We start from the raw sequence: 14,280 nt of genomic DNA, 5'->3' as shown, positions 1-14,280 counted from the left end.
AAACATATGAACCTATATGTTTCAACTGTCAGACTCTCTGTTGCCTTCTAGTGAGGAAAGGTCTGGTCAAGTGTCACAGAACAAAACCACACTGTTTCACCAGAACCCAAGGCTCCAACATAGACTCTTTCCACTAGAACTCCAGCTTAGACCTAAAGAGTGTGACTTTCCAGTTATTAGAACACTCTCCCTCCTGCATTTAAAGAGAGGAACCACTAAAATCTGGCACATATTAAGTTAAGAACAATTGGAATGCATCATACATTTGGGATATGACTGTCATATTCTTTCTTAAAGCAAAACAGTGAATTACCTGCAGTTTTGTTGGCTTCAAAGGAGATTTGAGGGATGGGACTATGCTTCTCCATCAGCATGGTGGAGCCCTCCACACCTTCCTCATCTGTGTCTGTACTTTGCTCACCATCTGAAGGGGCCTCTCCCTCACCTACAGGGGATGCCTGCCCCACATCCTCACTGTGGGTCACAGCCAGCTCGGATGAAAATGGTACGAGTCCCGCTTTGATGGCATGTGCATGGGATTTACGATGCTTGTAAAGGTTGCTCTTGGTTTTGAAAGAAAAGCCACACGGTTCACAAGGGTAGGGTCGCTCCCCAGTGTGTGAGCGGATATGCTTCTTAAGGACGCTAGGCTTGGCGCATGCTCGGCCACAGTAATGGCAGATGTATTTACCAGGCTTTTTTGGCTTTTGTTCTTTTTTGCTGTAGCCCTCCTCTCCAGGCTCTAAGCCCGACTGAGAATACTGTCCAAATGAGCTTGGCAAACTGGGGGACTTTTGCCGGGGAAACCTCCCTGCCTTGTGTAGATGAGTGTGACCTGGGTGTCCATAAGGGTCATCCGAAGGCAACTGGCCAGCAAATGGCCAGGCATGAGACTCTAGGCCCGGCTGCGGTTTAGCTCCCGAGATGAAGCGTTCAGTTTGGGGATGCTGGGGATATGGCTGGCCAAGCTGATAGGGATATCCACGTGGGAAACCCTGAGTTAAAGGTCCTTGGGGGTCTGCAGACGGAGGACCTCCAATAGCCCCAACTCCAGAGGGTCCAGACAGCAGCTGTACAGGATTTCCTGTCATTGGGTATTTCTGTTGGGGAGTTGATCCTCTCATAGCACCACATGGCAAACTCTCACGGTGCTTTACCTCTGGGTCACAAAAAGTGTTTTGTTTGGTGTTTGCTGAAGGCTCTGAAGCCCACTTCCTTTGCAGAGGTATCTTCTCCTTGACTTCATCCCTGTTTGAGCCTTTTTGCCTTGTGACAGTTGAGTCATGAGGATCCATTGTTGAAGCTCCTCTGTGCCTTAGAAAAAACAGGTGCCAGGACTTGGAGAGAAGGCAGCAAAAAATTATGAGAGCTCAAAAGTAGCAATCATGACAGCCAAACGTTTGAGAACTGCCAACCAGTGCACAGAAAACAGGAGGTGCCCATCCATTCCCGAGCTAGCCTGACTTTAAAGTGAGGCTACAATTATCACATTAAAAAAAAGTTGATGTGAACAACATCTGAGTTGACCCCCTATTGCGACTGTTTTTTGGAAAAAAAATGTTTTAATTGTTCTTTATTTTTCCTGGTTGTTTGTCCTAGCTGCCAAATCTGAAAGAGAAGAAGATGAATTTATTTCAAATTTGGTCCAAATTCAAAAATATTTTACTTAATCTTAGGAGAGGAGAACTGTAAGGATGGAATAAAGAAAAAATAAATGCATAGCTTAAGTAAATGTTTGTGAAACAACTGTGGTTAACACATGTATAATTGTTTGTATGGCTGTGTGTGTGTGTGCGCATGTGGGTGTGTCCCTGTGTGTGTCTGTATTCATGTATATTTTTTACACAGTTCATACACAGCTACAAATGAAATGCTAAAATTGTAAATGCATACTCTTAGTGTGTTGATCCCCTCTGCACTTTCAGGCGTACGTCAGTTTTCTTATCGAAACACCTGCAGGAAAACCACAAACAGAAAATACAAGTTATGCTTCAAATTTAGAATCATCCCACAGAAAAAGCTGATCTGTTGCCCTCCAACCTCTAGCCCGATGCTCTTCCGCTCTTTCAAAAGTGCGCTTTTAGCTCCCGAATTCCATTCACAATGAATCAATAAGGAGTCTTGAACAAATGTAACTGTAGCTGGTCCGTTAGCTTCTTCACATCAGCATCCATCTGCATTTTTTGCCTGCAACGCTACCCCCCTCCTCCTTCGACTTAGTGAGTCACCGGTGAAAAGCAAACCCACGCTGTTCCTAAAAAGACACAAAGGCTTATAAATAGTGTTGTGGAAATGACGTTTAAGTGTTCAAATGTGTGTAGGCCAGCATGAAGAGCCTTCCGAGCCGGCACCTTTCCTTCCTCTGCAGGTGTCAACATTCAATAGAACTTCTTCAAGACTGAATCACAAATAAGAGGCACAGATGTGGAAACAGCGCCTGCGGGCTCTGCAACAACCCTGCAGAACTGTGTGTGTGTGTGTTTCCATTGTTTAACGTTTCTTAACCACAGCAACACCTGACAGCAGTGAAAGCACAGAGCTGCTGAGCGTACCAAACATCCTCGCTGAAGCTGCACTTTTACTTTGTATTTCCTCATCTTGAGGTTTCAGCAACCTCCCCCCTCAACTCTGATTGCAACAAACACACGCACACACACACACTGAAGTTTCTGCGCTGTTACCAGGACTTGGTGACGTGCGAGTCTGGGGGCCCAAAGAAAGCTCTATAAATAGCTCCTTAGAAAAACAAGCTTTATTCTTAGCAGCAGAACTGTTAAAATGCGACGAGCTTGTACTTTACAAGCACCTTACTCCCCACAAACACACACCTGGGCAAAGTGACACACTCAAATGGAAGACATCCTGTCAGCCTAGGGTCACATTTAGTGTTTCCCTGGGACAGGAAAGCTGAAGTACAAACTCTTTGATGAATACTTGAAGTAGTTGCTGATGATGTGAATGAGGGCAGCAGCTCTCAGGGAAGCAAGCGTTTCTTTGGTATAATTTTTCTTTCAGCGAATCCCTCAAGAGCCAAAGGATTTGATATCATTAGACACACTGGCAGTGCAGCCCCCACACTGAGAGGGAAATATAAGAGTCACAATGGGCATTCAGACCTACCCCAGCCTAAAATAGGGATCTGGGAATTACTTCCAAGTTTCTCCAAGAGTCAAAAAACAACAACTGGTTTATCCATTATTTTAGGATTTATTTTCACAGCTCTTTGCTTCAGTCTCAAAAGCTTCTATTTCTTTGGTGCTATATATCAATGGAGAACACATCTGGGATATAAACCCTAAAAAATATGCAACCGTACAACCTTAGGCTGCTGATTCATGTAGCCAAAGCAAACTGGGGTGTTTGTGAAGAAAGTCAGTTTGTTGGGGGTACTGGAAAAAGCATGGAGGAGATGATGGATGAGAGGATGGAGATTTTTGATATTTGTGTGCATGCTGAGAAACATTTAAACTCCAAGATCCTCCTTTGGCTCTGCAGTATTTTTCTTTTTCTAAAAAAATATCTGCAGCGCTTTCAGTTGTTTTAATTATTCTGGTCTGAAAATGTTCAGCTCCTTTAGCAGATTCCTGCTTGTACTTTGGCTTTTCTCCCTCTTACTGTATTGTTTTAAAATAGTAAACTGTTTAATGTTCATTGGAAATCCATGAAAACAGCTTTAAATTTCTCCAGAGCACGTCACCAGTTCTTAGCTGGAGCCAGGTGACATGACGAGTGTTTTTGAAACTTCTCCAGGTTTCCATCACAAAGGTTTTCAGCCATCCGTGACTTTAGAACAGGTTTTCTTTCATGAAATGTTCAGGAGTTAAGACCTGCCTTCTGTCCTAACTAACCAGTGTTGTTGGTTTTGCTTTGTTATCAGCTTTTAATTACATATACATGCTTTTCTGGCTGTTTTGTGTTAGTTTAGTGGAATGGATCACTAAATACTGTACATCCAGTTTTTTAATACCCATTGGTTCCTGTGCAGGGCAAAGCCATGGTCTGTGTCCTGGTCCATTGCAGGGAAGATTCATTAAATGAAGGATTTATTAATATCTTTAAATGATTTAATAGTGAACAGATAAAAATAGAAATGTAGAATGTAATCCTAATACGCCACATTTAATTGATTCTAAAATGCGGCTATGACACCTAAACTTAAACAGTCTCTGCAATCATCATCAAATCTGAACACGACCTCCTCGGCTGAATGCCAAGCTGCCAGCCTAACCTTAAACCACACATTCCATTCTCATTTCAACATCAGTCTCATGTAAGTTCACAGTTTTTTTGAATGGCAGCAGCCTGCAGAGTGTGTAGGAGTGTGTTGTGAAGAGATTACATAAAGCTTTATTTTTAAACTCACCGACACAACCTGTCCTACTTGTGAGTGGGAGAGACATTGCTGGTGGTGCAAGCTGTGTGCGTGTTCTTAAGGGCTTTGTACGTGTGTGTGTCTGTCTGTGTGTGCGTGAGCATGCATGGGAGTGCGTATGAGTGAGAGTGTGGGAAGTGAATGTGCAGGTTGTGTGGGCTGGTGAAGGGCAGGACAAGACACTGGAGCAGTGGGAAGGTTCAAGCATTCACATTCAGATGCTTCACTCAGGTAAAAATATTGATGCACTCCTGGAAGAATTATGAGCTCACTTTAAAAATACTCAGTTACCATACAGGAAGGGAACAAATCAGTTCAGGATTCACAGACAGTAAAAGACATGAGCTGTGTTTTTTTCCTGCACCTTTCAGCTCTGAACACTTCTTTTCTGACAGTGACTGTACACACAAGAAAACTTGTGTAGAATCAGGTGGAAAGTGTGTTACTTCTTTAAGATGTCATTTTGTTTTGATTGTTAAGGCATTGTGCAGATGTTTAGATTTTAGTGTATTCAATGCACTGATAAGTGAAGACAACACTGTCCTTAATATGTAATTGTCATTGTTATAATTCACGTTTGTCATCATTGATATCGAATGTAGGCAACTCTCAGAAAGAGGAGCATGTTGTTAGACTGATCCAGTAAAGTGAGATTCAGAGGAGGTTTGGTGAAAAGTGTTGGTTCTGTTTATGTTCATTTAGTCTTGCCATTTGTCCATGTAATTTAACTTAGGAGGCCAGAGATAAGGCCAGACAACTGGACTCTTTGGCTCCTTCACAATGTTCAGCAACCTGGAGAAACAATCTGCAACCTCAGTCTTGATGTGTCTCTAGTGTTCTGTGGATAGGGTCTTCAGCTGGTCCCCGGACGGCTGCTGTGGTGGTCTTTCCGACTCTGGTCTGGGTGCCTAGTGTCGACACTCAGACCAGGGGAGTGGACTCACTTGATTCCACAGACACCTCGCCTTCTGCTCTAGGCTTGGTGTGGGGGTGACCAGGTGATCCTCTTCTGTTGTTTTATTCTCTAGATTCCATAACATCATGGTCCACAGTAGAACACAGAGAAATGACTGAACACCAGCGCGTGCTCACCATTTCACAAACAGGACATTTATATGTGTAGAAATGATATATGTTTGACATGTGTTTGCTTGTATGCACATATGCGCTAGTGAGCTGATCCATGTTTGCCATGTGGACATGTCTGTATGTGTGTTAAAGTTTGAGCAGCCAACATATATGTCTGTAGCATTTGAGTGTGTGAATAAATGTGTCTGTGGACATTCCAGCCCTTCTGCATGTGAAAGTTATGATGATCAACCTCAAGCAACTTGTTGCCTCTTTTTCTTTGTAATCCTACCCCCCCCCCCATGTGTTTCTTTAATCACTCTCCAGTTTCTTTACCCCTTCTTTCCTTTCTTGTACCCTTGTCCCCCATCTCTACTATCCCACTCTCCCTCTCTCTTCCATCTGGTCCAAAAAGAAATGCACACAAATACGAAAAGCTGGGTGTCATGGCAACTCCGCTCTTTAGAGATCTGCTTTTACCTTGTTCCGTTGGTTTTAGGTGTGCTTTGTGTTTGCCCTCCAGTGTGGCAGAGTCTGGTGCTGTTCTGTGCATAGTGAGACTACTTTTGTAGTTCTTCTATTCAGTTATTTAACTTTTTTTTCTGGACTTTTCCGAGCCTCCACTTCAGCAGCGGCTCCATTGTTTACACCAGGGATCAGCTGTTGCAGAGAAACCAGAGATTCCCAAGGAAATAGGGAGGAAAAGAAGAGGCTTCAAGGTCGCATGAAAGCTCCAGGAGAGGAAAGGTGTAAGCCATTCATTCCATCCGTTATTATAAGCAACGCTCCTTTCCTCCTCAACAAAAGTGACGCGCTGACGTTGCTAACTTGGCTACAACGGGAGTTCAGGGAGTGTAACCTGGCTGAATGGACTGACCCCGGACTCTGTGGGGTTTAAACTTCTGTACGCAGACAGAAGGGAGGTGGAAAGTGGAAAGAAGAAAGACTGAGGACTCGCGGTGTATATCAAGGAGTTACCAGGATGCAGACGTGCACCCCCAGTCTCTCCTGCTCATCCGCCTGGGACGTCTCTCACAACCAGAAGTGTTGGTTGTCTCAATGTGACAGAGGCTGGGTGTTACACTACCCTGGGGGCTGTTTGTTTTACCAGGACTGCCACTGTCCACACAACGAAATTAATTCATAGGAGATTTAAAAAACTGTATTTTCTAAATATATTAACAGACATCAATCCAAAAGGCCCCACTGACACAATGGCAAAAAACGAAAACAGTATGTTTTTAGGCTGTTTTAGTTAGGATTTTATATAAAAATTATAACCTATTGGCAGAAAAAGTGTACATTTTCTGTCAATGTCCCCCTTTTAGTAAATCTGTCCCTGTTTTCTCAGCATGTTTTAAATGAGTTTATAGTTAGATGATATTAAGAACATGTTCATGCCATTTCTGAATTTCTTTTATGCTATTTCCTCTATTCTTCAAAAAAATGCGAGCAACAAATTTTCATCTCGCCCTGTGACAGATTGGCGACCTGTCCAGGGTGTCCCCTGCCTTCGCCCATAAGTGGCCAGGATAGGCTCCAGCAGCCCCGTGACCCCGAAAGGGACAAATGGAAGAAGATGGATGACTGAATGAATGGAAATTTTCATCTCCTCATGGGGGGTTACAGGGCAGAGTGTTACATGATTTCGCAAATGGAGAAGCTCCAACAAAAACGTGCAGATCATTAACATTGTAAAGGCTCTAGACTAGCTTATATTACAAAATTTAATGTTTTGCATCTCCTGGTGGGCCTTTCAGTTTGGCCACTACGTGGAGCTAGCACTATAGCATCACACTTTATTCCAGAAGATTTAAACAAAAAATGGTGCTCTAGACCACAAATGGTTACTTTAAAAAGAAGTTTCCGTAAAAGAGTCAGCAATGTATGTTTATGTCGACCGAGCGTTAGCATTAGCCGTAACGTATAACTCCATTATACGTTAGCATCAAGCTAGCAGCCTTTGGTTTTACTGCAGTTATTGTCAAAAATAACACTGTAGATATATCAGCGTATATTAGTAATGTTCCATGAACCTTTCAAATGCATTTTGTAGAGTGCCTAGCAATTTAACAGTTATACATCATGGTTGTTTTAAAGCTTGATCTCGCCAAATCTGACAAAATCTCATGAGAACAGCGTTAGGTCACCACAAAAGGAAAGGCATAAAAGATCAATTCCTACTTTTATGGATCGTTTATTGATTTATTAAGCTTGGATTGATTCCAATTGATTAATCAATTTTATCAACCCAGTCTTACTCCACAGTCACCAGATCTCTACCCATTAGAGAACCTTTGGGATGTGGTGGAACGGGAGATCAGCATCACGGATGTGCAGTCGACAAATCTGCAATAACTGTGTGATGCTGTCATGTCAACAAGGACCAAAGTCCCTGAGGAATGTTTCCAGAACCTTGTTGAATCCATGCCACCAAGGATGAAGGCAGTTCTGAAGACAAAAGGGCTCAAACACCGTACTACACAGGTGTACCTAATAAAGTGGCTGGTCAGTGTATGTAATATGGTTTAGTGAAAAAGTAAACATCAATGTAAAGCTTTGATGTTTAAAGTAGAATAGCTTGACTGAAAAAGGGTTGTTCCTCTTTGTAGAATAGATTTGCATTTTAAGAAGACAGTCATGGAAACGTGTATTAATCTGCACATTAGAATTTAGCTTTTTGTCAATATTGAAGGACTGTGTTGTAAAAACAGTTAGTTATGCTCATAAATAAAAGAATCTGTGAGATAAAAGCATCAGAATCTATTTCAATTATTATATCATATTTTAATTTCATTATCTATATCAATTTTATTGCGTTGCGTTAACCATTGAAATAAACAACAATATTATTTAAATTTATGATACAAACACAAAGTACTATTATTTGTTTTTCATGTATAAAGTTAATAGTAACTTGCTTTTTCCAAATGTATTTTTTGTGCCTGAACCTAATTGAAAACATTGTGGTCACCAACCGTGACATGCTACACTGTTACACTTCTGTTGTTGTTCACCTTTCAGCATATCCCTTTAGGGGTTGCCACGGTGAATCAGTTACAACTGAGATGCACAGGTAGGCGTTTTGGCAGAGAATTTTACGCCGCATGTCCTTCTTGACATAACCCTGTGTCTTAACCGGGCTGTGGACCCAGGCTTGGGCCCCTTTGTGGCTACATAATTAAGCAGTAGTGTAAGGTGTCTTGGCCAAGGACCCACACTGGACAAAGCTTCCCCCCTGGGAATTGAACCCTGGTTTCCCATGCGCCAGTACGGCACGCTGCCAACTGAGCCATCCATCCGTTATATTTCAATGACTTCTTTAATACAGCAAAATAAAAAAAACAAGGATACAAACCTTAGGCCAGAATTTGAAAGTCTTGCATTAAACACAAATGACCTTTAAGGGTGTTTAACAAGTCACATTTCAGTGATGTGTAGTAAAAAGCCTCAGTCTCACCACAAGTAAAAAACCATCAGAGAACCAGGACCTTTTCAAAAGGATTAGGTGTTACCATCCAATCACTGACTACAGTTATTGTAGGCAAGCAAAATAATCATCAGCTCAGATTTAACAGCCCTTTTATTGATTTAAAATTAACCCAACTTAAAAATACAAACCAGGTTAAACCTTCATTTCAATTCAGATACAATTGATATAGATCTATAAATAAACTGTAGAAATGCTACAGAAATGAGTTCAAACATCTTGAAATATTGTTTTCTCATGTATGTTTTATCTGATTTCTATCTAAGTGGGAGCTTTCCAAATTCCTGTGTTGAACTTGTGTTCATGGGAGCGTGTTTTTCCAGGGAGATGAGCTGAGGTGCTGGCAGGAAGTGTGTGGGTCATACCCTGCAGCATGAACAAAAGGCTTTGTGTGTGCATTTGTGTGGGCGGAGCTTCAGCCAGAAAAACTAAGGCATTTTCCTTTTCCACTTCATTTCATCCAGATTCATTGGAAAGAGAGTCAGGAATATTATTGTTACAACAACCAGATAACAAATCAACATTTGTGCAAATGCCCTTCTAAGCTGTGGGTGCATGTGGGAGTGTCTTTCAGTGACCCCTGTAGACGTGATAGGTCTCTCCATCTTTGGGACATAACACCAGTATTTCTTAAAAAGGTGCATCTGTGTGATGCTAAAAGCAGCCTTTTTTCACCCAAAGCATATGTCCATGTCCTGAAAGCAAGAATGATACAATTGCCCAGTAATTTCTCAGCTCAGATTTGAAAACTGTAGGCTTTCTTCTAGAGAGAAGACAAATAACAAACTGAGACTTCAACTGATCAGCTGGAGAACTTAGTGGGAAGGAAAAGTGGCAACTACCAGCATGGAAAGAAAAAGAAACTGTGAATATGTTTGAAGGAAGAAGACTGAAAGCTCAATAACATGGAGACAACATTCTCCACAAAGTCATTTTCATAATCAGTTGAATGAAATGTTTCTGCTGACAGACGGACAACAATAACCCTGTTGACTGCAATGCTTGTAAACGGCAGTGGTGCATGTGTGTCTTTGGGTTAATATGTGTGTGTTTGTGTGAGGGTGTGTGCATTGGAGAGAGCATAAAAGAACAGAAACGCACAGAGTGATTGATGGATTAAACAAAAATAAACTCGTCTCTGAAAACAAAGGCAACACCAGGAATGCAAATGTAGTAAAAGTGATAGTGTTGAAGTAAACAGGCACGATGGTGACAGAATGAATTTGGGAGAAATTTTTCTATGAAATAACCTTGATGAGGAAGACACACACACATACACATATGTGTATGTCTGTGTCTGTGTGTGTATGTGTGTATCACTACATGCCCGACTGGATAAGTCTCTGGGAGTCTCACACAATGGCTAGGATCACATTGCTGTGCAATTGAGCAAGTGTTCTGCTGCTTTGGTGGTCAGACTCTGTAAATTATGTAAAGGTGTTACTAATGGTTTCCATTCAGTGATTAAGCGCTTTATGTGCCAGCAGTGGTGCAGCGCTGGCTAAGGGCAACTGGAAGCACTTCAGCCTTCTGCTCAACAAATGGGGTTCCTGAGCAAGGCAGTGACTGCAGCTGACCCCCCCCCCCCCCCCCCCCAGCGGATGGATCAAATGCAGAAAGCAAATTTCACTCACCCACGTTTGTGAAAAGTACTGGGGCTTAACTTTTTAAGCTGAACAGCTCTGCTTGACCTAATCTGTACCCAAACCCTGCACCCTTCCAAACTTACACTGAATTTAAGAATAAATGGGAACTTTTTTTTTTTAGAATAAAACAATAAAAAGGCCCACAACATAGATTGTAGTTCCCAACAATAAAACTGTTTTAGAAATTGTGTACCCTCCCTGTAAAAGGGAATTCTAAGATTGCCCACTTCAATATTGGTAAACACTGCATGTCAACACTCCCAAATATGCCAGTAAAAAGAGGAGATTACAGTTCAAAGGAGAAAGGCATGCTATTTCTACTTATTACTTTAATATAAATGAATTGGGGCGTGGGCTGCACGGTGGCACAGTGGTTAACGCTCTTGCCTCACAGCAAGAAGGCCCCCGGGGGACCTGAAACAGAACATCAATGGGGGACCTTTCTGTGTGGAGTTTGCATGTTCTGTGTGACATCTTTAGCATTTTACCGGTAAAGGCACTCAGACTTCGCTAAAGTTTCCCAGCTAATATGGTGAGGTCACGTGATTTTGATTATGTCGGTGTGAAGCCTCTTAGAGCCAATAATCTCTGGGAAAAGCAACACATGCATGAACCACAATCAGGCCAAATCAAAATTAAACCTAATAAATGTTAGTACTTGTGTGCCAGACCAAATAAAATCTGAGGCCAAATTCATCCCCGCCAGGAGTTTTATGTGAAAGAAATGCTTAACAGTTATATTAAAATGCTTATTTTTGAAATTAGGCCAGATAAAGGTTTTACGTAACTTTTTAATAAAAAATAAAAAGGTTGATTGAAAACACGGCTTGTTTATCAAAGCCAACAACAAGGGGGAATTAGTTAGAAACAAAGCTTCCAGTATGAAATAAAACTAACTTTATGTGCTGAGAAACTGATTATTAAAGAAAAGTACAGACTTAGTAATGATACGTTTTTGGATGATTAATATCCATTATCATTCACTTCTTTCCCCATTGTTTATTGATTCATATTTTCTGTTTGCTATGTGCAGAAAAGGTTCAAACTTCTTATACATTCATTTCAAAAAGGTATATAGAAAGAAAATAGAAAACAAACCCTTTACTTACACACACACACAGCAAACCACACATTCACACACATAACAACACACTCAGTCACACACATCATGATTTGACGCATGAGCAGTTCAGGCTGATAAGCACCAACATGTTACGAGTTCTCTTAGCCCAGCAAAATCCCAACATCTGGAGCTCTTTCAGGACAGCCGCTCCACCACAGCTGTTCCTGCCCGAGAAACATGCAACCAACAGGCAAAGAGCTCAAAAAGAGATGCAGATAAAATGCAGGAAAAAAGGGGGAGGACCAAGGAGGCTACCGGGTGAAGAGGTAAGGAGGGGAAGAACAGGCATCCTATTGGTGTAAAATGCCAGTGGAAAAGTGAAGGCAGTCACATTTTCCACAGAGCTTCTGGGCCAACCTTGAAACCATTATTGAGTTTGTGTGTGCACATGTGTGTGCTTCACCACATTTTCCACAAAAGTTTGTGACAGACCAGGAAGCAAATTGGACAGTGGACGCCGTCTGTTCCTTCAAAGCTGTGATCCACGGAGCTCCAAAATCTAAACGTGCACAGATGACAGAGGCTCCTGAAAACATTTGGAAGCTTGTCTGACCGCCCTTCAGATTTGATCCAGAGTCCTAGAGAAGGCTTGAGGTGAAGCAGAGTGTTTCTTCTGGTGTGGACACACACCGAAGTTTTAATACTTTATCTGAGAGGTGGGGGCTCAGATTAAAGCTGCACAGCAACTGTCTGTCTGTCTGTGTGAAATGCAGACACCACAGAGTGTGTGTGTATGTTGGAGTGTCTGAACAACAGAGCAGAAATTCTGCACCAAATCCCATCAACTTCAGGACTGAGTCTGTAGTTAAAAAAATCTTCGACCGTCCTAGGACCTTCTTCTATGGAGAAAAATAGTCTTAAAACATAAATGTGTGTTCTTGATTTGTCTCTTGTTATCCTTTTGTGTGTAACTTTGGATTTGTGTGTGCATAACACTTAATGTGTGTGTGGGTAATCCTTGATTTGTGATAATCTAGTGAGGCATTAGGTATAGAGATGGAAGATGGACCGTCAGAACCAACCCCGGATGACTGGGCTCCTGACCTCCGCCCGAGTGGAGACCCTTGGCCCCAGACCCAGAGCAGACCCCCACACCCCCCACCAAGCGTCCCAAAAATAGAGAACAAACCACTCCCACTAGATGGTGGTGTTAATTATGGGGGACCAGAGGGACTGAAGACGCAGGTCTGAATCTCATTTTTTTGTTGGCATTGTAATTTCGTTAACAATGTTACTTAAAATTCACTGATTCAAGTTAAACCTTGTACTTCTTACTGACTTCAATTGTTGATATTTGAAGTCATTTATCTTACGTATTCCAGAGAGTTTCTGCTGATTGCCAGCTTCACTGTTTCCCTGCTGAACTGAGTTTGTCGAGTTCAGGGTGTCGGACCAAGTTGAAGTCTCTTCCTAAGATGATTGTGGAGTCAAAGAAAGTTCACAGCAAATAAAACAATATCTGCTTTGAAAAAACCCAGGTAATTCAAAACCACAGCCTCTTTCCCCCAGAACCAAGACCACCTACGCTCCATGTAACAAAGTCGAGCATAGAATGTAAGTAAGAAGAACAAAACAGACTGACGATGTGGTGACGAGCACAAAAATAAAAACGGACCATGACACATTGCGGTTTTTAACTTTTAATTGCAGCTCAACTTATAGTTTGATTAAGCAGATAACGTTAGTGCCCAGCCTGTTTGGAGTTCTATGCTTTTGTAGTTTTCAAAATATCAGAAAGAAAAAAAGTTATAAGGAACATCACCTGTTTTTGTTTTTTTATTGAAGGGAATACGTTTCCATACGTTACTACAGTTTCCTCCATTCCAACAGAAACAGCCGTCGATACGGCGGCTGGAATTTTAACGGCAAGGCGGACAAACTTGGATCTACCAATATGTGTCTTGGTTTGATTTAGCAGCGCCAACTAGTTTGACAGAACTGAACGACCCTGAAAGCATTTCAGGCAGGCAGCTCAGCAGTGCGTTTACTCCTCCCCCAGGCCGGTTCAGCCGTATTAACTCACCTGTTCCGCATCCTACTTAAGAACCAGGTGTCCGCTCTTCGCCCTCTTCATCCATTTCCACGAGCGCTGTGTTTGTGGCCCCACCCTCCTCCCCGGCTTCCATCTGTGAGCTCTGTTAGGGGTAGTTTAATACCCAAAGTTTTTATAGAGACTCATTGTATCTGAACGGAGCTTTATGCCAAACTAAAAGAAAATATGGAAAATAAAGCTGTATGTACTGCATGAGTTGTCTGAGTGAAATGTGTTTGCTTTTGGTTCTGGAAATTCTGTGAAAGGTTATGGAAAAGTTATGGAAAACCATTGCTAAAAAAAAAGTCTATGAACCCTGTATAGAGGAAACTGTTTTTTTTCCTGATCTACAATTTCTTATTTTAAACCACCAATGATTCAAACCCAGCAGAAACTGTTAGATGGAGAAGGTTTCATGTTTCATTAATGAAGCCCCCTCCCCTGCTTCAACAGTTAAACATGTCAGCTTTTGTCATTCAGCCCCAAGCAAAGTCTTTAGACAGTGTGAGACAGCTTTAGCTACACTTTTTATAAACTTTCTTCAATTTT

At 41.8% G+C, this 14,280-nt stretch overlaps 1 protein-coding gene across 3 annotated transcripts in view; it reads right to left on the bottom strand.

Moving 5' to 3' along the window:
• The window catches only part of hivep2a (HIVEP zinc finger 2a), a 100,000-nt gene that overhangs the window by 21,761 nt on the left and 63,959 nt on the right, over positions 1-14,280 (bottom strand). For 2 of the 3 annotated variants that reach the window (XM_020714613.3, XM_020714616.3), the window contains exons 3-4: positions 1,894-1,953; positions 314-1,608 (exon numbers count right to left, since the gene is read on the bottom strand). In XM_020714613.3, the coding sequence (XP_020570272.1) occupies positions 314-1,295 (982 nt within the window). In that variant the 5' untranslated portion in view covers positions 1,296-1,608; positions 1,894-1,953. Of the gene's footprint in view, positions 1-313; positions 1,609-1,893; positions 1,954-2,040; positions 2,255-14,280 lie in introns of all 3 variants that reach the window. The other variant, XM_020714615.3, reaches the window with a different exon arrangement.

This window comes from Oryzias latipes, chromosome 24, assembly GCF_053564925.1.
Source record: "Oryzias latipes strain Hd-rR chromosome 24, Olatipes_Hd-rR_3.1".
NCBI classification, from domain to species: domain Eukaryota; kingdom Metazoa; phylum Chordata; class Actinopteri; order Beloniformes; family Adrianichthyidae; genus Oryzias; species Oryzias latipes.
Note: the sequence above shows the minus strand (reverse complement) of the source record. Positions and strands in the feature narration are given on the sequence as shown.